This window comes from Oncorhynchus masou, chromosome 5 (assembly GCF_036934945.1).
Source record: "Oncorhynchus masou masou isolate Uvic2021 chromosome 5, UVic_Omas_1.1, whole genome shotgun sequence".
Classification (NCBI taxonomy): domain Eukaryota; kingdom Metazoa; phylum Chordata; class Actinopteri; order Salmoniformes; family Salmonidae; genus Oncorhynchus; species Oncorhynchus masou.
Genome location: NC_088216.1, coordinates 92,695,229 through 92,719,340, shown reverse-complemented (window position 1 = coordinate 92,719,340; position 24,112 = coordinate 92,695,229). Strand labels below are relative to the sequence as shown.

Below are 24,112 nucleotides of genomic sequence, written 5' to 3'. Positions count from 1 at the left end.
ATGACATGGCACAGAACCATCGATTGACGCCAGGGATGTGCATCTTTCCCTTTCAAGACGATTCGATACATGGGCTCTCTCATATGGTACGTTGTAGTTTAAAACTATTTGGTTTGATTAAAGGAATTAATTGATGCAATGCACTAACATTTGTTGCATCGGCTCATTGTCCTGTTTGAGCGCTCTGGTGCAGGTTTTCATCAAGGATCTCTGTACTTTGCTCCGTTCATCTTTGCCTCGATCCTGACTAGTTTCCCAGTCCCTGCCGCTGAAAAACATCCCACAGCATGATGCTTCCACCACCGTGCTTCACAGTAGGGAAGGTGGCAGGTTTCCTCCAGACGAGATGCTTGGCATTCAGGAAAAAGAGTTCCATCTTGGTTTCATCAGACCAGAGAATCTTGTTTCTCATGGTCTGAGTCTTTAGGTGCCTATTGGCAAACTCCAAGTGGGCTGCCATGTGCCTTTTACTGAGGAGTGGCTTCCATCTAGCCACTCTACCATAAAGGTGTGACTGGTGGAGAGCTGCAGAGATGGTTGTCCTTCTGGATGGTTCTCCAATCTCCACAGAGGAACTCTGGAGCTCAGTCAGAGTGTCCATTGGGTTCTTGGTTTGGCTGGACAGCCCGCTCTTGGAAGAGTCTTCTTCCATTTAAGAAGTTATTGTCTCGGAGCTCTATGGACAATTCCTTCGACCTCATGGCTTTCTTTTTGCTCTGACATGCACCACCACTGTAGGAAGAGTCTTGGTGGTTCCAAACCCCTTCCATTGAAGAATAATGGAGGCCACTATGTTCTTGGGCACCTTCAATTCTGCAGACATTTTTTGGTACCATTCCCCAGATCTGTGCCTCGACACAATCCTGTCTCTGAGCTCTACGGACAATTCCTTCGACCACATGGCTTGGTTTTTGCTCTGACATGCTGTGGATCTTATAGAGACGTGTGTGCCTTTCCAAATCATGTCCAATCAATTGAATTTACCACAGGTGAATCAAGTTGTAGAAACATCTCATGGATGATCAATAGAAACAGAATGCGGCCTCCCGGGTGGTGCAGTGGTTAAGGGCGCTGTACTGCAGCGCCAGCTGTGCCATCAGAGTCCCTGGGTTCGCGCCCAGGCTCTGTCGTAACCGGCCGCGACCGGGAGGTCCGGGGGGCGACGCACAATTGGCCTAGCGTCGTTCGGGTTAGGGAGGGCTTGCTCGGTAGGGATGTCCTTGTCTCATCGCCAACCAGCAACTCCTGTGGCGGGCCAGGCGCAGTGCGCGCTAACCAAGGTTGCCAGGTGCACGGTGTACCCTCCGACACATTGGTGCGGCTGGCTTCCGGGTTGGATGCGCGCTGTGTTAAGAAGCAGTACGGCTGGTTGGGTTGTGTATCGGAGGACGCATGACTTTCAAACTTCGTCTCTCCCAAGCCCGTACGGGAGTTGTAGCGATGAGAGAAGATAGTAGCTACTACAACAATTGGATACTATGAAATTGGGGAGAAAAAGTGGTAAAAAAAAGAAAAAAGAATAAAAAAAAAAGAAAAAAGAAACAGAATGCACCTGAGCTCAACTTGGCAAGTCAGTTTGGAACAAATTATTATTTACAATGACGGCCTACCAAAAGGCAAAAGGCCTCCTGTGGGGACGGGGGCCTGGGATTAAAATAAATAAATACAATATCAAATATAGGACAAAACACGCATCACAACGAGAAAACATAACACTACATAAAGAGAGACCTAAGACAACAACATAGTAAGGCAGAAACACAGAATGGTAGCAACACAAAAAAAAATGGTACAAACATTAAATGGGCAGTCAACAGCACAAAGGTCAAGAAGGTAGAGACAACAATACATCACACAAAGCAGCCACAATTGTCAGTAAGAGTCCATGATTGAGTATTTTAATGAAGAGATGGAGATAAAACTGTCCGGTTTAGTGTTTGTTGCAGCTCGTTCCAGTCGCTAGCTGCAGTGAACTGAAAAGACGAGCAACCCAGGGATGTGTGTGCTTTGGGGACCTGTAGCAGGATGTGACAGGCAGAGCGGGTATTGTATGTGAAGGATGAGGGCTACAGTAGATATCTCAGGAGGGAGTGAGGTCTAAGAGGGTTTTATAAATAAGTATCAACCAGTGGGTCTTGCAATGGGTATACAGAGATGAGGAGTATATAGTGCAGTGACGTGTCATATAAGGAGCATTGGTGACAAATCTGATGGTCAAATGGTAAATAACGTCTTGCCGCTCGAGAGCACCCTTACCTGCCGATCTATAAATTATGTCTCCGTACTCTAGCCTGGGTAGGATGGTCATCTGAATCAGGGTTAGTTTGGCAGCTGGGGTGAAAGAGGAGTGATTACGATAGAGGAAACCAAGTCTAGATTTAACTTTAGCCTGCAGCTTTGATATGTGCTGAGAGAAGGACAGTGCACCATCTAGCCATACTCCCAAGTACTTGTATGAGGTGACTACCTCAAGCTCTAAACCCTCAGCGGTAGTAATAACACGTGGGAAGAGGGGCATTCCTTTTACCAAACCACATGACCTTTGTTTTGGAGGCCAAAGACCCCCCCCCCCCAGAGACACCAATACTCTGAAGAACGGCCCACAAGAACGGAATGGTCTACGGTATCAAAAGCTATGGCCAAGTCAATAAAAATAGCAGCACAATGGTGACATTGAGTTATTTTAAGGTTGCATTGACATCTATAATGTGAGCGGAAACCAGATTGCATACCTGAGAGAACACTATAGACATCAAGAAAGCCAGTCAGTTGATTAGACCAGTTTTCCCAACACTTTTGATGAACAGGGAATAATAGAAATAGGCCTATAACAGTTAGGATCAGCTTGATCTCCCCCTTTAAATAAAGGACGAACTGTGGCTGCCTTCTAAGCAATGGGAACCTCCCCAGAAAGGAGAGAAAGGCTAAAAAGTCAAAACTGTTCGCTGCTCTGGCCCCCCAATGGTGGAACAAACTCCCTCACGACGCCAGGACAGCGGAGTCAATCACCACCTTCCGGAGACACCCGAAACCCCACCTCTTCAAGGAATACCTAGGATAGGATAAAGCAATCCTTCTCACCCCCCCCCCTTAAATGATTTAGATGCACTATTGTAAAGTGGCTGTTCCACTGATGTCAGAAGGTGAATTCACCAATTTGTAAGTCGCTCTGGATAAGAGCGCCTGCTAAATGACTTAAATGTAATGTAATGTAAATGTTGCTGCCCCACTATCGTTACCAAGACTCAAGAAGAAAGGGTCTAAACCATCTGACCCAGATGTTTTTTGGGGGCCAAGTTTAAGGAGCTCCTTTAGCACCTCGGACTCTGTGACTGCATGCAGGGAGAAACTTTTAGCTCGGCAGGGGAAAAAGAGGGAGAAGCATCAGGGATAGTCACATTAGAAGGGGTGGGAGATGAGGAAATGTTGAACGGGCAAGGAGGCATGGCTGAGTCAAATAGGAATGTTGACTTAATGAAGTGGTGATTAAAGAGCTCAGCCATGTGCTTCTTGTCAGTAACAACCACATCTACAATACTTATGTAAATACGGTATCTGTTTTCTACTTTTAATAAATTTGGAAACATTTCTAAAAACCTGTTTTCTCTTTGTCATTATGGGGTATTGTAGGAACAACATTTATTTAATCCATTTTAGAATAAGGCTGTAACATAACAAAATGTGGAAAAAGGGGTCTGAATAGTTTCCGAATGCAAGGGGTTGGGGTTGAGGGTAGCTGAATGATTAAAAACAAACAAAAGATAACTATTGTAAAATGTATAAGCGGGAAGTAGAAGCCTACGTGTTGTTGTTCATTAGTTTACTCCAATTTGGGGGGTGGTAGGGTTATGGAAAAAATAATAAATGAAAATATATATATTTTTCTTCTCATATAAACACACATATACATATACACACATATATAGAAGGGAAAAAATATGTATATCTAGGGGATTGGAAATTATGAAGACAATTACATGGATGAAAATACAATCAATTTGTAATATTAACCTCTTACACTTATGGTGGCGCTATTTCATTTTTGGAAGAAAAACGTTCCCGTTTTAAACAAGATATTTTGTCACAAAAAGATGCTCGACTATGCATATAATTGCTACTGTTCGAAAGAAAACACTCTGACGTGTCCAGAAATACAAATATCTTCTCTGTGCGTGCCCTTTAACGTGAGCTTCAGGCAAAACCAAGATGACTTGGCATCCAGGAAATGACAAGGATTTTTGAGGCTCTGTCTTTCATGATCTCCTTATATGGCTGTGAATGCAAGAGGAATGAGTCTGCCCTTTCTGTCGTTTCCCCAAGGTGTCTGGAGCATTGTGACGTATTTGTAGGCAGATCGTTGGAAGATTGACCATAAGAGACCACATTTACCACGTGTCCGCCCGGTGTCCTGCGCCGAAATTGGTGCGCAAAAGTCACCTGCCAGTATTTTTCCATGGGGCACAGAGAGAAGCAAGCTTCCACGAACTGCATGTCAATGAAGAGATATGTGAAAAAACACCTTGAGGATTGATTCCAAACAACGTTTGCCATGTTTCGGTCGATATTATGTAGTTAATCCGGAAAAAGTTTCACGTTGTAGGTGACTGCATTTTCGGTTCGTTTCGGTAGCCAGGCGCAATGTAGAAAACGGAACGATTTCTCCTACACACAGACGCTTTCAGGAAACACTGCGCATTTGGTATGTGGCTGGGAGTCTCCTCATTGAAAACATCAGAAGCTCTTCAAAGGTAAATGATTTTATTTATTTGGTTATCTGGCTTTTGTGAAAATGTTGCGTGCTACATGCTACACAAAATGCTATGCTAGCTTTGCATACTCTTACACAAATTAGTCAATTTCTATGGTTCAAAAGCATATTTTGAAAATCTGAGATGACAGTGTTGTTAAGAAAAGGCTAAGCTTGAGAGCAAACGCATTATTTTAATTTTATTTGCGATTTTCAGAAATCGTTAACGTTGCGTTATGCTAATGAGCCTGAGGCTTAGTCACAATCCCGGATCCGGGATGGGGAGTTTCAAGAGGTTAAAGCTCATCTACAAAAAAATATTTAAAAAATTCCATGTACACTGATTGTTTCGAGCAATACTACCAAAAGTATTGCTGATAGTGAACCTGAACAATTAAAATAAACTCTAATGTAAGCTCCGAGCAGAATGTAGTTTACCTATAGCCAGGTGGGAGTTGTAGCCTAAGCTACCGCAGAGGCACTTTTATTCAGGTAAAACACAAGTTTCAACAGCAACAAAAATTTTGATAACAAAAATAACTTAGCAAATTACTTTGATTGTCACTCAACTAATAAAGCCTAATCTTGCGCAAGCCAATTTCACCAAAATCTGAATGTTGAAGGTGACCTGCAGATGTGCCAGATCAGGAATAGGCCTACCTCTCGTTGGTCAGCGGGCGAAGCTGTGCACAGATTGACTACTGATATTGCCTGGTGTTGTTCAGCATGCAAAATGACTTGTAGATCAATAACTGTCAATATAATTACATGCTTAGTTCAACACTGCATGAGAGGACGCCGAGGTATTTTCCGGGAAGGTAGAAAGAAAGCAATTGGAGCAAAACTTTTTAGTGAACCGGCAATTCGTTACATCCCTAATTGATGCAATTCAATGTAGTTGGGCAGGAACTTGATCAAGATGGGCGTTCAGTTTCCGACAGCAGCCAGGTGACATCCTCAATGTGAGACAAATATCTGCTAGGTCATATGGTGAAAATAACCCTTCCACTGCAATATCTTGGCATCAGTAAGATAAAGAAGACAGAAATGGCGTAGATGCTCTTTCAGACAGCTCATACTCACTGGGAGCCAGCAGGTCGTTCAGTGAGAAGTCATACACATAGCACATCCGCAGGAACTGACGCCTGGAACAGAAGAGACATACAGGATGAAAAACAGTACAACCGTCTCCACACTGTTAAAACAGTACAACCGTCTCCACACTGTTAAAACAGTACAACCGTCTCCACACTGTTAAAACAGTACAACCGTCTCCACACTGTTAAAACAGTACAACCGTCTCCACACTGTTAAAACAGTGTTCCACACTGTTAAAACAGTACAACCGTCTCCACACTGTTAAAACAAAACACTGTTAAAACAGTACAACCGTCTCCACACTGTTAAAACAGTACAACCGTCTCCACACTGTTAAAACAGTACAACCGTCTCCACACTGTTAAAACAGTACAACCGGCTCCACACTGTTAAAACAGTACAACCGGCTCCACACTGTTAAAACAGTATAACCGGCTCCACACTGTTAAAACAGTATAACCGGCTCCACACTGTTAACTTCTTATGGCTGGGGGCAGTATTGAGTAGCTTGGATGAATAAGGTGCCCAGAGTAAACTGCCTGCTACTCAGTCCCAGCTGCTAAAATATGCATATTATTAGTTTGGATAGAAAAACTCTGAAGTTTCTAAAACTGTTTGAATGATGTCTGTGAGTATAACAGAACTCATATGGCAGACAAAAACCTGAGAAAAAAATCCAACCAGAAAGTGAGAAATCTGAGGTTGGTCGTTTTCCTAACTCATTCCCTATTAAAGATACAGCGGGATATTGGTCATGTTGCACTTCCTAAGGCTTCCAATAGATGTCAAGAATCTTTAGAACCTTGTTTGATGCTTCTACTGTGAAGTGGGGCCGAATGAGAGGGGAATGAGTCAGGTGTCTGGCAGAGAACCACGAGCTGGCCACACTTGTTCACGTGAGAGCGACATGCGCTCCATTGCAATTCTACAGACAAAGGAATTCTCCGATTGGAACGTTATTGAAGATTTATGATAAAAACATCCTAAAGATTTATTCTATACTTCGTTTGACATGTTTCTACGGACTGTTAACAACTTTTGGACATTTCGGCTGCATCTAGTGAATGCGCTTTGTGAGTTTGGGTTTCTTTACCAAACGCGCTAACGAAATAAGCTATTTGGACATAAATGATTGACATTATCGAACAAAACATACATGTATTGTGTAACATGAAGTCCTATGAGTGTCATCTGATGAAGATCAAAGGTTAGTGATTAATTATCTCTTTATTTCTGATTTTTGTGACTCCTCTCATTGGCTGGAAAAATGGCTGTGTTTATCTGTGACTTAACATAATCGTTTGTGGTGCTTTCGCCGTAAAGCCTATTTGAAGTCGGACACTGTGGTGGGATTAACAAGAAGTGTATCTTTAAAAAGGTGTGAAAAAGTTGTATGTTTGAGGAATTTTAATTATGGGATTTCTGTTTTAAATTTGGAGCCCTGCACTTTCACTGGCTGTTGTCATATCGATCCCGTTAGCGGGATCTCAGCCCAAAGAAGTTTTAAAACAGTGTAATTGATTCACACTGTGGCAACAATATAACAATTTAAAGCAAATCAAGAAAAGTGCTAAAAATAGCCCACATGAACATATGTAGCCCAAGAAGCAAGGTTCATGAAATCAATTACTTGCTTGTAACAAATGACATACATATTCTCTCTCTGAAACTCACTTGGATAATACCTTTAATGATACAGTTGTAGCAATACACAGTGGTGACCTAAATATTGACTGGCTTTCATCAAGCTGCCCACTAAAGAAAAACCTTCAAACTGTAACCAGTACCTGCAACCTGGGATTTTAAATTATGTTAAATCGATTTCTTCAGAGTGAGGAAATTGTAGGCTCAGGGTTAATGATTTTGTTCATTGGCAAGATTAGCAGACTTAGGCATAATTTTCCAGCAACACATGCAAAACCTACACATCCAAGTATAACTGACCAAATTATGAAAGACAAGCATTGTAATTTTGTAACTTTAAATTATGTAAATTGGGTGTGGAAGGGGGGGGGAAAATCTATCAACAATGACAACTTGGATGGAAAATTACTGCAGGCGATATTGCCACTCCTATCTGCTCTCTCTTCAATCTAAGCTTACAAAAAAAGTGTGTACCATGAGACCTGGAGGGAAGCAAGTCATTCTTCAAACCCAAGAAAAGTAAATCACCCTCTACTATTTATTATTTACATTTAACTAGGCAAATCAGTTAAGAACAAATTCTTATTTTCAACGACGGCCTAGGAACAGTGGGTTAACTGCCTTGTTCAGAGGCAGAACGACAGATTTGTACCGTGTCAGCTCGGGGATTTGATCATGCAACCTTTCGGTTAGTAGTCCAACGCTCTAACCACTAGGCTAACCTGCCGCCCCCTAGCTTAAATAGCAGACCAATCAGACTGTTACTAACCCTTAGTAAACTTTGTTTGATCAGATACAATGCTATTTTACAGGAAACAAATTGACAGACTTTCAGCACGCTTATAGGGATGGGCATTCAACATGCATGGCACTTACACAAATGACTGATGATTGGCTGAGAGAAATTGATGATAAAATGATTGTGGGCGCTGTTTTGTTAGACTTCAATGCGGCTTTTTACATGATCAATGATAGTCTGCTGCTGGAAAAACGTACATGTTATGGCTTTACACCCCCAACTATATTGTGGATAAAGAGTTCGGTCTTCCAGAATATTTTCTTTAATGGTATCCAGGTAGAATAAGGCATTCCCCAGGGCAGCTGTCTAGGCCCCTTACTTTCCCCCAATATTTACTAATTACCTACCACTGGCTATGAGTACAGCCTGTGTGTCTATGTATGCGGATGACTTAACACTATACAGGTCAAGTACTACAGCAAGTGAAATCACTGCAACACTTAAAGAGATGCAGTCAGTTTCAGAATGGGTGGCAAGAAATAAGTTAGTACTAAATATTTCAAACACTAAAAGCATTGTATTTGGGGCAAATCATTCACTTAATCTTGTAATGAATAATGAGGAAATTGAGGAGACTAAACTGCTTGGAATAACGCTGGATTGTAAACTGTTATGGTAAAAACATATTGATGCAACAGTAGCTAAGATGGGTAGAAATCTGTCCATAATAGAGCATTGCTCTGCCTTCTTAACAGCACTATCAACAAGGCAGGTCCTGCAGGCCCTAGTTTTGTCGCACCTGTACTACTGCCCAGTCGTGTGGTCCAGTGCCACAAAGAGGGACTTAGGAATGATACAGCCTGGAATCGAACCATGATCTGTAATGATGCCTGTAGCACTGAGATGCAGTGCCTTACACAGCAAGGACTGTGAAGTCACACTCACAGGTACACAAAACAAACACAACAAACACCCTTCACACCTGGATAGTGTGTCGTAGTAGACTAGTGGCCTGAGGACTTAATGTACTGTGAAATCTGTTGGAAAATGTATTTTAATGTTTAAAAGTGTTACTATAATGTATATTATACTGCCTTAATTTTTACTGGTCCGCAGAAAGAGTAGCTTCTGGCTTAGTAGCAGCTAGTGGGGATCCATAATAAATACACCTCCATGAACCCAAGCCATCCACCGGGGATCCATAATAAATACACCTCCATGACCCCGAGCCATCCACCAGGGATCCATAATAAATACACCTCCATGACCCCAAGCCATCCACCGGGGATCCATAATAAATACACCTCCATGACCCCAAGCCATCCACCAGGGATCCATAATAAATACACCTCCATGACCCCGAGCCATCCACCAGGGATCCATAATAAATACACCTCCATGACCCCCCAAGCCATCCATCCCGGGGATCCATAATAAATACACCTCCATGACCCCAAGCCATCCACCAGGGATCCATCCACCTGAGCCATCCACCAGGGATCCATAATAAATACACCTCCATGACCCCAAGCCATCCACCGGGGATCCATAATAAATACACCTCCATGACCCCAAGCCATCCACCGGGGATCCATAATAAATACACCTCATGACCCTGAGCCATCCACCAGGGATCCATAATAAATACACCTCCATGACCCCAAGCCATCCACCAGGGATCCATAATAAATACACCTCCATGACCCCAAGCCATCCACCAGGGATCCATAATAAATACACCTCCATGACCCCGAGCCATCCACCAGGGATCCATAATAAATACACCTCCATGACCCCGAGCCATCCACCAGGGATCCATAATAAATACACCTCCATGACCCCGAGCCATCCACCAGGGATCCATAATAAATACACCTCCATGACCCCGAGCCATCCACCAGGGATCCATAATAAATACACCTCCATGACCCCAAGCCATCCACCGGGGATCCATAATAAATACACCTCCATGACCCCAAGCCATCCACCGGGGATCCATAATAAATACACCTCCATGACCCCAAGCCATCCACCGGGGATCCATAATAAATACACCTCCATGACCCCGAGCCATCCACCAGGGATCCATAATAAATACACCTCCATGACCCCGAGCCATCCACCGGGGATCCATAATAAATACACCTCCATGACCCCGAGCCATCCACCGGGGATCCATAATAAATACACCTCCATGACCCCAAGCCATCCACCAGGGATCCATAATAAATACACCTCCATGACCCCGAGCCATCCACCAGGGATCCATAATAAATACACCTCCATGACCCCGAGCCATCCACCAGGGATCCATAATAAATACACCTCCATGACCCCGAGCCATCCACCAGGGATCCATAATAAATACACCTCCATGACCCCGAGCCATCCACCAGGGATCCATAATAAATACACCTCCATGACCCCAAGCCATCCACCAGGGATCCATAATAAATACACCTCCATGACCCCAAGCCATCCACCGGGGATCCATAATAAATACACCTCCATGACCCCAAGCCATCCACCGGGGATCCATAATAAATACACCTCCATGACCCCGAGCCATCCACCAGGGATCCATAATAAATACACCTCCATGACCCCGAGCCATCCACCGGGGATCCATAATAAATACACCTCCATGACCCCGAGCCATCCACCGGGGATCCATAATAAATACACCTCCATGACCCCAAGCCATCCACCAGGGATCCATAATAAATACACCTCCATGACCCCAAGCCATCCACCGGGGATCCATAATAAATACACCTCCATGACCCCGAGCCATCCACCAGGGATCCATAATAAATACACCTCCATGACCCCGAGCCATCCACCAGGGATCCATAATAAATACACCTCCATGACCCCAAGCCATCCACCGGGGATCCATAATAAATACACCTCCATGACCCCGAGCCATCCACCGGGGATCCATAATAAATACACCTCCATGACCCCAAGCCATCCACCAGGGATCCATAATAAATACACCTCCATGACCCCAAGCCATCCACCGGGGATCCATAATAAATACACCTCATGACCCCGAGCCATCCACCAGGGATCCATAATAAATACACCTCCATGACCCCAAGCCATCCACCAGGGATCCATAATAAATACACCTCCATGACCCCAAGCCATCCACCGGGGATCCATAATAAATACACCTCCATGACCCCAAGCCATCCACCAGGGATCCATAATAAATACAAAAAAACGGACTCCACACAGTTAGAACATTATGACAGATTCACACTTAAAACATTTCTAACCGTGTGGAATCAGTTTCACCGATCAGTAAAAAGCAATCTCAGGCAGACGACAACACCTCACATCCTCAGGTAGACAACACCTCACATCCTCAGGTAGACAACACCTCACATCCTCAGGTAGACAACACCTCACATCCTCAGGTAGACAACACCTCACATCCTCAGGTAGACAACAACTCACATCCTCAGGTAGACACTCATAACAGCAGTGGGCCACTCATGGAGCTGGGGGTGCTGGATGTTTTCAGAGAATGGGACCTGTAGGGAAACACATCAGATAGAAATAACAGGGCTCGGATTAATCAGATACATACATACAATGCCTTTTGAAAGTATTCACGGGCCTAGACTTTTCCACATTTGTAATACAGCCTTAATTTAAAATGGATTACATTTAGATTGTGTCCCTGGCCTATACACAATACCTGAAAGTGTCAAAGTGGACTTAAGTTTTTAGAAATTGTTACAAATTAATTAAAAATGAAAAGCTGAAATGTCGTGAGTGAATAAGTATTCAACCTCTAAATAAGTCACATAATAAGTTGCATGAACTCACTGTGTGCAAAAACGTTTTTGAATGACTACCTCAACTCTGTATCCCACACATAGAATTATCTGTAAGTTCCCTCAGTCGAGCACTGAATTTCAAACCGATTCAACCACAAAGACAAGGGAGGATTTCCAATACCTTTCAAAGAATGGGCCAAAATAAAAAAAGCAGACATTGAATATCCCAGAGTTGCCAGAGAGGAAGAAAACCGCTCAGAATTTCACCATGAGACCAATGGGGACTTTAAAATAGTTTGAGTTGAATTGCTGTGATAGGAGAAAACTGAGGATGGATCAACAACATTTTAGTTACTCCACAATACTAACCTAAATAACAGAGTGAAAAGAAGGAAGCATGTACAGAATAAAAATATTCCAAAACATGCATCCAACACATTACTGAGTATCACTTCATATTTTCAAGCATGGTGGTGGCTGCATCATGTTATGGGTATGCTTGTCATCAGTAAGGACTAGGGAGTTTTTTGTTTTGAATAAAAATAAACAGAAAATAGCTAAGCACAGGCAAAACCTAGAGGAAAACCTGGTTCGGTCTGCTTTCCAACACTCACTGAGAGACAAATTCACCTTTCAGCAGGACAATGACCTAAAACACAAGGCCAAATATACACTGGAGTTGCTTTCCAAGATGACATTGAATGTTCCCAAGTGGCCTAGTTACAGTTTTTACTTAAAATCTGCTTGGAAATCTAATGGCAAGACATGAAAATGGCAGTCTAGCAATGATCAACAAACAACTTGACAGCGCTTGAAGAAATGTATAAAGAATAAATGTGCAAATATTGGACAATCCAGGTGTGGAAAGCTCTTAGAGACTTGCCCAGAAAGCCTCACAGCTGTAATCGCTGCCAAAGGTGCAAAGTATTGACTCATATCCTAACTGTAGGTATGAGTAGGTAGCTGATCCTCAACACTGGGGCCCCACAAGGGTGCGTTCTGAGCCCTCTCCTGTACTCCCTGTTCACCCACGACTGCGTGGCCACGCACGCCTCCAACTCAATCATCAAGTTTGCGGACGACACAACAGTGGTAGGCTTGATTACCAACAACGACGAGACGGCCTACAGGGAGGAGGTGAGGGCCCTCGGGGTGTGGTGTCAGGAAAATAACCTCACACTCAACGTCAACAAAACTAAGGAGATGATTGTGGACTTCAGGAAACAGCAGAGGGAACACCCCCCTATCCACATCGATGGAACAGTAGTGTAGAGAGTAGCAAGTTTTAAGTTCCTCGGCATACACATCACAGACAAACTGAATTGGTCCACTCACACAGACAGCATCGTGAAGAAGGCGCAGCAGCGCCTCTTCAACCTCAGGAGGCTGAAGAAATTCGGCTTGTCACCAAAAGCACTCCAAACTTCTACAGATGCACAATCGAGAGCATCCTGGCGGGCTGTATCACCGCCTGGTACGGCAACTGCTCCGCCCTCAACCATAAGGCTCTCCAGAGGGTAGTGAGGTCTGCACAACGCATCACCACCCGATGTTACAGGAAGGCCATAAAGATCATCAAGGACATCAACCACCCGAGCCACTGCCTGTTCACCCCACTATCATCCAGAAGGCGAGGTCAGTACAGATGCATCAAAGCTGGGACCGAGAGACTGAAAAACAGCTTCTATCTCAAGGCCATCAGACTGTTAAACAGCCACCACTAACATTGAGTGGCTGCTGCCAACACACTGACACTGACTCAACTCCAGCCACTTTAATAATGGGAATTGATGGGAAATGATGTAAATATATCACTAGCCACTTTAAACAATGCTACCTTATATAATGTTACTTACCCTACATTATTCATCTCATATGCATACGTATATACTGTACTCTATATCATCGACTGCATTCTTATGTAATACATGTATCACTAGCCACTTTAACTATGCCACTTTGTTTACATACTCATCTCATATGTATATACTGTACTCGATACCATCTACTGTATCTTGCCTATGCTGCTCTGTACCATCACTCATTCAAATATCCTTATGTACATATTCTTTATCCCCTTACACTGTGTATAAGACAGTAGTTTAGGAATTGTTAGTTAGATTACTTGTTGGTTATTACTGCATTGTCGGAACTAGAAGCACAAGCATTTTGCTACACTCGCATTAACATCTGCTAACCATGTGTATGTGACAAATAAAATTTGATTTGAGTGTAAGGTTTCAACTGGTGAACATGAGTCTGGGAATTAGGGGCCTAATGTAAATGGGATGCATTTCATTTTCAATACATTTGCAAAAATGTATAAAATGTTTTCACTTTGTCATTATGGAGTATTGTTTGTAGATGGGTTAGATACATATTTTTTATTGAATTCAGGCTGTAAGAACTAAATGTGGAATAAGTCAAGGGGTGTGAATACCTTCTGAATGCTCTGTACCAGTCAAGGGGTGTGAATACCTTCTGAAGGCTCTGTACCAGTCAAGGGGTGTGAATACCTTCTGAAGGCTCTGTACCAGTCAAGGGGTGTGAATACCTTCTGAAGGCTCTGTATCAGTCAAGGGGTGTGAATACCTTCTGAAGGCTCTGTATCAGTCAAGGGGTGTGAATACCTTCTGAAGGCTCTGTACCAGTCAAGGGGTGTGAATGTTGAAGGTCTGAAGGCTCTGTACCAGTCAAGGGGTGTGAATACTTTCTGAAGGCTCAGTATATACTGCACATACAGTGGGGTCCAAAAGTTTAATGATTGACATCCTTGATAAAGATGAGTAAAAATGAGTTATTTTGTAGGAAAATATTTGGGGGAAATTATATTATAGTAATACATTTACTCAGAGATCTTGTTTAACAGGTAATATATATATATATATATATATTTTTCTCAAAAAGATAGGGGTCAAATATATTCACGCACCCAGCTGGGATAACGACAATACCCCACCCAGCTGGGATAACGACAATACCCCACCCAGCTGGGATGACGACAATACCCCACCCAGCTGGGATGACGACAATACCCCACCCAGCTGGGATGACGACAATACCCCACCCAGCTGGGATGACGACAATACCCCACCCAGCTGGGATGACGACAATACCCCACCCTGCTGGGATAACGACAATACCCCACCCTGCTGGGATAACGACAATACCCCACCCTGCTGGGATAACGACAATACCCCACCCTGTTGGGATAACGACAATACCCCACCCTGTTGGGATAACGACAATACCTCACCCAGCTGGGATAACGACAATACCTCAACCCGCTGGGATAACGACAAAGCCTTTTTCTAAAATTATTTATGAGATTGGAGAAGACATTGTAAGGGATCTTAGACCATTCCTCCATACAGAATCCTTCCAGATCCTTGAAATCCTTTGTCTACGCTAATGGACAGCCCTCCACAATTCAATTCACAGCCCTGCATCCCCGCCATCAGACAGTTAAGGATGTTTACACAATCCAAAAACAATCCATTATAAATCGCACTCTGGGTCAGGTGGGCATCATTTGAAAGCTTGTTCTATTGCCAACATGACTAGCTAAGTGTTAAAATCTCATCTTACAGTGTTGTTAGGCTTTCACAAGGCACTTCAGAGAAACAGATGGTATAGAAAGGAGTCATGATGAGTGCATTCACAGATGGTATAGAAAGGAGTCATGATGAGTGCATTCACAGATGGTATAGAAAGGAGTCATGATGAGTGCATTCACAGATGGTATAGAAAGGAGTCATGATGAGTGCATTCACAGATGGTATAGAAAGGAGTCATGATGAGTGCATTCACAGATGGTATAGAAAGGAGTCATGATGAGTGCATTCACAGATGGTATAGAAAGGAGTCATGATGAGTGCATTCAGGTGAGCGTTCCGCAGCAAATGTTCTTCACAATAGATATAAAGTACATAGGTTCATTCTGTTCAGAACAACCCAGGGTATGCTGACATGTCATCTTGTACATCAAACATAGTGATCATAAATGTTGACACTATCAAGATAGGAATTATATGATATTGAAATGTGAAGTGCACACTTGGACTCCTGGGTGTTTGGCTTTCTGATATGTAGAGCTGTCCCCTCAACAAATAAATAATGGTCGAACGAGTCGTCCTGTTCTTTCGACCAATCGATTGGTTGAAATGTTTAAACTTACTTTTCCATTTATAGACAGACACACCCTATGTCTTTGAATAAAATCAACTACATATGCACTGAGCTTGTCTGATGCTTTAAGCACACTTAAATAATTAAATACAATACTAGATCATTAAGACAAATTACTCAAGAGCCCGATGGTCACAAACATTTTTTTTTACAGGAGTGCCTGTGTGACTCGCGCACGTTGTCTCGCTCTCCTCCCTACTGTAGAGAAAAGGTACCACAGCACAGGAAGTATATACTGCTCTGTCCATGCCAAAGCTGCAACCATTTCAGCCTTTGAGATTCTTAACAGATTCTGACTGAAAAGTTCAGTTACTAAAATCCCTAATCTGTTTACGAAAAACAGCATCGCATGCATGTGACCAATAGGGCCTGACCTACAGTCTATTGTAATCACATCAGTAAACTGGTTATAACAAACTCCGAACACAATAATGTCGACAGCATAATGGATGCGGAGGACATGAAAAATAAACTCAAAACATGCTAATGTTTACTGGTTGCTCAAGAGGGAAAGTGGAAGTCAGATCTGTGGGAGACATTTGACTTAGTGGTGGAAACTACTGGAGATCAAGACAAAGGAGGGTATAGGAGCATGCGTTGCGTGAGTATTATGTGCCAAACAGTTTCTGTTAGATCACAATATCATTTTCTCTGACCATTTGGACCAGTGTAAACAATACTAAATAGGTGTACAAGAGTCTGTTCTAACGGGGGTTAGAAATACATAGTCTTTATTACAGCAGACTACAAATAGTTGTATGCATTCGTGAACTGCGGCTAATCCCATTGAGCACGTCTGGGACCTGTTGGATTGGAGGGTGAGGGCTAGGGCCATTCCACCCAGAAATGTCCGGGAACTTGCAGGTGCCTTGGTGGAAGAGTGGGGTACAATCACACAGCAAGAACTGGCAAATCTGGTGCAGTCCATGAGGAGGAGATGCACTGCAGTACTTAATGCAGCTGGTGGCCACACCAGATACTGACTGTTACTTTTGACCCCTCCTTTGTTCAGGGACACATTATTCCATTTCTGTTAGTCACGTCTGTGAAACTTGTTCAGTTTATGTCTAAGTTGTTGAATTTTGTTATATTCATACAAATATTTACACATGTTAAGTTTGCTGAAAATAAACACAGTTGACAGTGAGGACTTTCTTTTTTGCTGAGTTTAGTATAATTATGCCATACCTTTATTTTGAAGGCTAACCGCAAAGTCCACTCTTGTGGCTAATCCTTATTGTGGCAAGCTTCACATAGATGGGTCCGACCAGCATTAATCAAATAAGAACTGTCTTATAAAATAGCACTATTTTAGATGACACCTAGCTATGCTACTGAAACAGATTTTGCTATGTTTTTGGGGAAGAACATTGTTTGCATCCATGAGCTAGATTGCCTTTTCTTTATGACCAGCACTGTAGGTGTACAAAACAAATTTACCAGCATCATAGCATACGTGTAGATGAATCATTGTGACATAGGAAATACGAGTGACAGTGTAATAACTACGTAAAAAATGTGCCCCGTTAAATGTGACGTGCAGTCCAGATTGGTCAAAGTGTTATTTGACGTGTATCTTTTTTGACACGCAAAGACCCAGACGGCGTTCCATAGAAATCCTGGTTGAGAATGAAACGACTGAACAAATTAACAACCAAACAGCACAGCAAGTGAAAGAAATAGGTTTTGATTATGTTTTACTGGTAATGGGGACATACATAAAAGCCAACAAAATAACTTTTTGGTCAGTATGGTTAGATCGGTATCGGCCAAAAGTGTCATATCCGTGCATCCCTACATTTAACTACACTGAACACAAATATAAAACGCAACATGTAGTGTTGGTCCCATGTTTCATGAGCTGAATTAAAAGATCCCAGAAATGTTCCATACGCACAAAAAACTTATTTCTCTCAAATTTGGTTTACATCCCTGTTAGTGAGCATTTCTCCTTTACCAAGATAATCCATCCACCTGACAGGTGTGGCATATCAAGAACCTGATTAAACAGCATGATCATGACACAGGTGCACATTGTGCTGGGGACAATATACGGCCACTCTAAAATGTGCAGTTTTCACACAACACAATGCCACAGATGTCTCAAGTTGAGGGAGCGTGCAATTGGCACTTTGACTGCAGGAATGTCCATCAGAGCTGTTGCCAGAGAATGTAATGTTAATTTCTCTGCCATAAGACGCCTCCAAATTCCTTTTAGAGAATTTAGCAGTACGTCCAACTGGTCTCACTACCGCAGTCCACGTGAAAACACGCCAGCCCAGGACCTCCACATTCAGCTTCTTCACCTGCGGGATCGTATGAGACCAGCCAATGGGACAGCTGATGAAACTGAGGAGTAATTCTGTCTGTAATAAAGATTTTTTGGGGGGGCTCATTCTGATTGGCTGGGCCTGGCTCCCCAGTGAGTGGGCCTATGGTCTCCCAAGGCTGTGCCCCTGCCCAGTCATATGAAATATATAGATTAGGGATTAAATTATTTCAATTGACTGATATGAACTGCAACGCCTTAAAATCTTTGCATGCTGAGTTGAAATTTTTGTTCAGTAAATACAGATAGAGATATAATATAATATAATATATATAGAACATTTATTTAACTAGGTAAGTCAGTTAAGAACAAAATCTATTTACAATGGACGGCCTACCCCGGGAAAAACCCGGAAGACTCTGGGCCAATTGTGCGCCGCCCTATGGGACTCCCAATCACAGCCGGATGTGACACAACCTGGATTCGAACCAGTTACTATAGTGACGCCCCTTGCACTGAGACTCACTGCCTTAGACAGCAGCGCCCCTCGGGAGCCTGAGCGGGGGCATTGAAAAAAATCAAGGTTTTAATCGCACTGGGCCTTTAAGGTCAACACCATCATGAACTTCAACCAGTACGAGGCCATTTTTGCAAAAACCTAGTTGCCTCTGCCAGCAGGCTGAAACTTGTGCGCAAGTTGAGTTGCAAGGAAAAAGATTAAGACGGGCAAAAAAAACACAGACACTGGACAGAGGAACTCTGCCTAGAAGGCCAGCGTCCCGGAGTCGCCGCCTCACTGTTGACGTTGAGACTGGTGTTTTGCAGGTACTATTTAATGAAGCTGACAGTTGAGGACTTGTGAGGCGTCTGTTTCTCAAACTAGACACTCTAATGTACTTGTCCTCTTGCTCAGTTGTGCACCGGGACCTCCCACTCCTCTTTCTATTCTGGTTAGAACTGTTCTGTAAAGGGAGTAGTAGCATTGTACGAGATCTTAAGTTTCTTGGCAATTTCTCACATGGAAAAGTCATAATTTCTCAGAACAATAACAGACTGATGAATTTCAGAAGAAAGTTCTTTGTTTCTGGCCATTTTGAGACTGTAATCAAATCCACAAATGCTGACGCTCCAGATACCAGATACTGAACTAGTCTAAAGAAGGACAGTTTTATTGCTTCTTTAATCCGAACAGTTTTCAGCTGTGCTAACATAATTGCAAAAGGGTTTTCTAATGATCACTTAGCCTTTTAAAATTATAAATTTGGATTAGCCAACACAACGTGCCATTGGAAAAAAGGAGTGATGGTTGCTGATAATGGGCATCTGTACACCTATGTAGATATTCCATTAAAAACCAGCCATTTTCAGCTATTTTCCAGCTCATTTACAACATCTACACTGTATTTCTGATCAATCTGGTGTTATTTTAATTGGCCTTTTTTTGTTGCCTTTCTTTCAACAACAAGGACATTTCTAAGTGACCCCAAACTTGTATACAGTAGTACATATTGAATTGATTAAAAGCAATATAACTATATTTGTACAAGCATTTCGCTACATCCACAATAAGCTAAACATGTGTATGTGACCAATAAAATATTATTTGTAGTGTAAGTGTACATACCATGTAATGACACTCAGGCTTGAAGCGGTACAGGAGTTGCAGTATTCTCATGTACAGTCTCTGTACTGCATCTGGCTACAATGGGGACAACAACATTGTATTACACTACCAACATTGGCAGCTGCAAATAAATTAGAACTTTTATTTGAGTCATATACACAATACAACCTCTGTGTGTGTTATTGGAGAACTCATGCAGTCATATTCATGCTCATTTAAAAACGTGTATTACCTTTGGGCTCGGGGCAAGGTCGTTCTTAGTGAAATGTTTTGCCTCCTGCCCGGTAAGGACCTCAGTGCGGAAAAAGGTTACGATGGCGTCCACTTTATACACGGGGAAAGTGTTCTCCGTCATTGTTCCTATGAATAAAATAAAAAAACGGAATCAACAAACAATTCGAATTCAGATCAATGGTTTTACTTGGGTATTTGGCTACGGTACACTACCATTTCTCATATCAGTGCATTTGAACTTGTGGTCTGCTTTAACGTTAACTAGCTAACATTCACGATTTAACGTTAGCCCAGATAGCTAACTTGGCTACCTCGCTTGCTTTGTCTGACACACATAATCGTTATAAATGTTTAAAGCTAGATTATTCAAACAGTGATTCTTAGTATAACGACTTTGCAATGAGTAGTTTGATTACCTGATATTGTGTTGTTGACTACAGAGCAAACAAGTAGCTAACTATTTCACGTCTAGTATTTCGATTTTTGGCGCTTTCGAGGTAACTTCCGTGTTTTTCGAATTCTTCAGTTGATGATTGGTGCGCGACAACGCCACCGCATGGTTTGGGGTTGTCACTGGTTTAAACAGTCACAAAGTCATAAACCACGGCCATTTCTGCAGTTTATCTTCTTAAATCAAAATTGTCAACCTAACCTTAACCACACTGCAAACACTTGGTGGCAGGTAGCCTAGTGGTTAGAGCATTGGGCCAGTAACCAATAAATAGGTTACTGGATCAAATCCTGAGCTAACAAGATACAAATCTGTTTTTCTGCCCCTGAACAAGGCAGTTAACCCACTGTACCCTGATAGGTTGTCATTGTAAATAAGAATTTGTTCTTAACTGACTTGCCTAGTTAAAATAAATTAGCCTAACCTTAAATGATGATCAAAAACCCTTTCAGTTTTCGTTAATTTTTAAGACTTTTTGGAAAGTTAACGATAACCAACAAATTTAGAACACGCAGTCCCAATCTACATCTGGTTAGCTAGCTGCCCCAGAGAACTCCACATGTCAAGAGCATGTCACAAGCAGAAAAGTAAACAAAGTACTTATAAGGATGGAAAAACTGGGTTACATGTGGCGTAGTCAGTGTATGAAGAAGTCAGGGCTAGCCAGCCAGACACTTCAGAGGATGTGGGCTACTTGGCCTGGGTATGTTGGGTATGTTTTTACATTCTGGAATCTTCAGTTGAACGGAAACAGTGCTGTACTGATTGAAAAGTTGGAAAACGGAGAGGGGTTGGGTTGTGAAATGCTGTCAGCATGGCCAACGTAGCCTAGTGGTTAGAGCATTGGGCCAGTAACCGAAAGGTTCCCAACTAGCAAAGAGGAATTGACCCAGAAGCAGCCCTCTTCCGTGGGACCGGAACTGATTGAATCGGCCAGGAATCGTGTTTCGGACTCGGCCCGGAATCAAAATGAATGAGTGGAGTCACAATTCAACGGCTCAGACAAGAGACGTATGTGGCAGGGTCTACAGACAATCATAGACTACAAAAGGAAAACCAGCCACATTGCAGACACAGACATCTTGCTTCCAGACAAGCTAAACACCTTCTTCGCCCACTTTGAGGTTAACGCAGTGCCACCGACACGGCCAGCTACCAAGGACTGTGGGCTCTCCTTCTCCGTGGCCCAGACAGCATCTCAAGCCGCATCCACAGAGCATGCGCAGGCCAGCTGACTGGTGTGTTTAAGGATATATTCGATCTCTCCTTCAAATCAAACCGATGAAAGTATGCTCCCTCTAATTCTCTTTCTCTACCTCCCCTCCCGAAGGACCTGAGCCCCGGGATCATGCCTCAGGACAACCTGACCTGATGACTCCTTGTTGTCCCCAGTCCACATGGTCATGCTGCTTCTCCAGTTTCAACTGTTCTGCCTGCAGCTATGGAACCCTGACCTTGTTCCGGACCTGCTGTTTTTCGACTCTCTCTACCGCACCTGCTGTCTGTAAGTCTGAATGCTCGGCTATGAAAAGCCAACTGACATTTACTCCCGAGGTGCTGACCTGTTGAAACCTCTACAACTACTGTGATTATTTCTTATTATCTATGAACGTTTGAACATATTGGCCGTGTACTGTTATAATCTCCACTCGGCACAGCCAGAAGAGGACTTGCCATCCCTCAGAGCCTGGTTCCTCTCTAGGTTCCTGGGTTCCCGTGACACCCCCCTCCTTAAAATGAGGGTCCCACCCTCAACCCAAATTTCGGCCCAACATATTCAAAACAATCCAAAGTTCCCCAAAAAGAAAAAAGGATACCAGTCCCGGCTCCAAGCAGTAGCCCCGTGTCCCCCAGCTGACTGTCCGCCCCTCAAACTCGGCAGCCCTGGTACCTGAGGAGCAATTTAAGAGGAAAGAGGCGCAGACAGCCTGTAGGGGTAAGCAGAGAGAAGATACAAACGAGGTTAAATGAGCACGGGACAGAGCATCAGCAATGATATTATCCTTACCACTAATGTGTCTAATATCGAGGTTGAATGGTTGCAAGAACAAAGCCCAACGCATCAGGCGCTGGTTGGGATTTTGCAAATAAGTAGGTTGTGGTCAGTGAACACAGTTAAAGGGGTCAAACCAGAACCAACATAGACTTCAAAGTGCTGTAAAGCCCAAATGAGACCTCAAGTCTCCCCTTCAACTACAGAATATTTTTGCTGATACTTATTAAATTTCCAGGAGAAGAAACTGACTGGACACTCAACATTGTCATCATTCTGGGGCGGCAGGGTAGCCTAGTGGTTGGAGCGTTGGACTAATAACTGGAAGATTGCAAGTTCAAACCCCCAAGCTGACAAGGTACAAATCTGTCGTTCTGCCCCTGAACAGGCAGTTAACCCACTGTTCCTAGGCTGTAATTGAAAATAAGAATTTGTTCTTAATTGATTTGCATATTCAAGTAAAAAATAAATTATCCTTGAGACGCACCGATTTGACTGGTGTCTACCTGCAATTTGAAAGGTTTCCCAAAATCTGGTGGTGCCAAACACACATTTGATTGATTGACTCCAAGCTGATCATTAAGCTTGAGGCCTTGGGTCAGAGCCCTGTGCAACTGGGTCCTGGACTTCCTGATGGGCAGCCCCAGGTGGTGAAGGTAGGAAACAACACCTCCACTTTGCTGATCCTCAACACTGGGGCCCCACAAGGGTACGTGCATCCTGTATCACCGCCTGGTACGGCAACTGCTCCGCCCACAACCGCAAGGCTCTCCAGAGGGTAGTGAGGTCTGCACAACGCATCACCGGGGGCAAACTACCGGCCCTCCAGGACACCTACAGCACCCTATGTTACAGGAAGGCCAAAAAGATCTTCAAGGACATCAGCCACCGGAGCCACTGCCTGTTGACCCCGCTACCATCCAGAAGGCGAGGTCAATACAGGTGCATCAAAGCTGGGACCGAGAGACTGAAAAACAGCTTCTATCTCAAGGCCATCAAACTGTTAAACAGCCATCACACAGAGATGCTGCTGCCTACATAGACTTGAAATGATTGGCCACTTTAATAAATGGATCACTACTCACTTTAATAATGTTTACATATCTTGCATTACTCATCTCATATGTATATACTGTATTTTATACCATCTATTGCATTTTGCCTATGCTACTCGGTCATCCATACATGTATATATTCTTATTACATCCCTTTAGATTTGTGTGTATTGGGTTGTTGTTGTGGAATTGTGAGATTACTTGTTAGATACTACCACACTGTCGGAACAAGAAGCACAAGCATTTCGCTACACTCGCAATAACATCTGCTGACCATGT

The 24,112-nt window shown here is 43.1% G+C and overlaps 1 protein-coding gene across 2 annotated transcripts in view; it reads right to left on the bottom strand.

The window, feature by feature from the left end:
- nuf2 (UF2 component of NDC80 kinetochore complex) overlaps positions 1–20,850 on the bottom strand; it is a 32,805-nt gene extending 11,955 nt beyond the window's left edge. Inside the window, exons 1-6 of one of the 2 annotated variants that reach the window (XM_064967083.1) lie at positions 20,751–20,850; positions 20,333–20,460; positions 20,101–20,175; positions 11,694–11,770; positions 5,831–5,892; positions 2,257–2,331 (exon numbers count right to left, since the gene is read on the bottom strand). In XM_064967083.1, coding sequence (XP_064823155.1) covers positions 2,257–2,331; positions 5,831–5,892; positions 11,694–11,770; positions 20,101–20,175; positions 20,333–20,455 — 412 coding nt within the window. In that variant the 5' untranslated portion in view covers positions 20,456–20,460; positions 20,751–20,850. The remainder of the gene's footprint in view (positions 1–2,256; positions 2,332–5,830; positions 5,893–11,693; positions 11,771–20,100; positions 20,176–20,332; positions 20,461–20,750) is intronic. The other variant, XM_064967084.1, reaches the window with a different exon arrangement.
- Between the last annotated feature and the right edge of the window lie 3,262 nt (positions 20,851–24,112).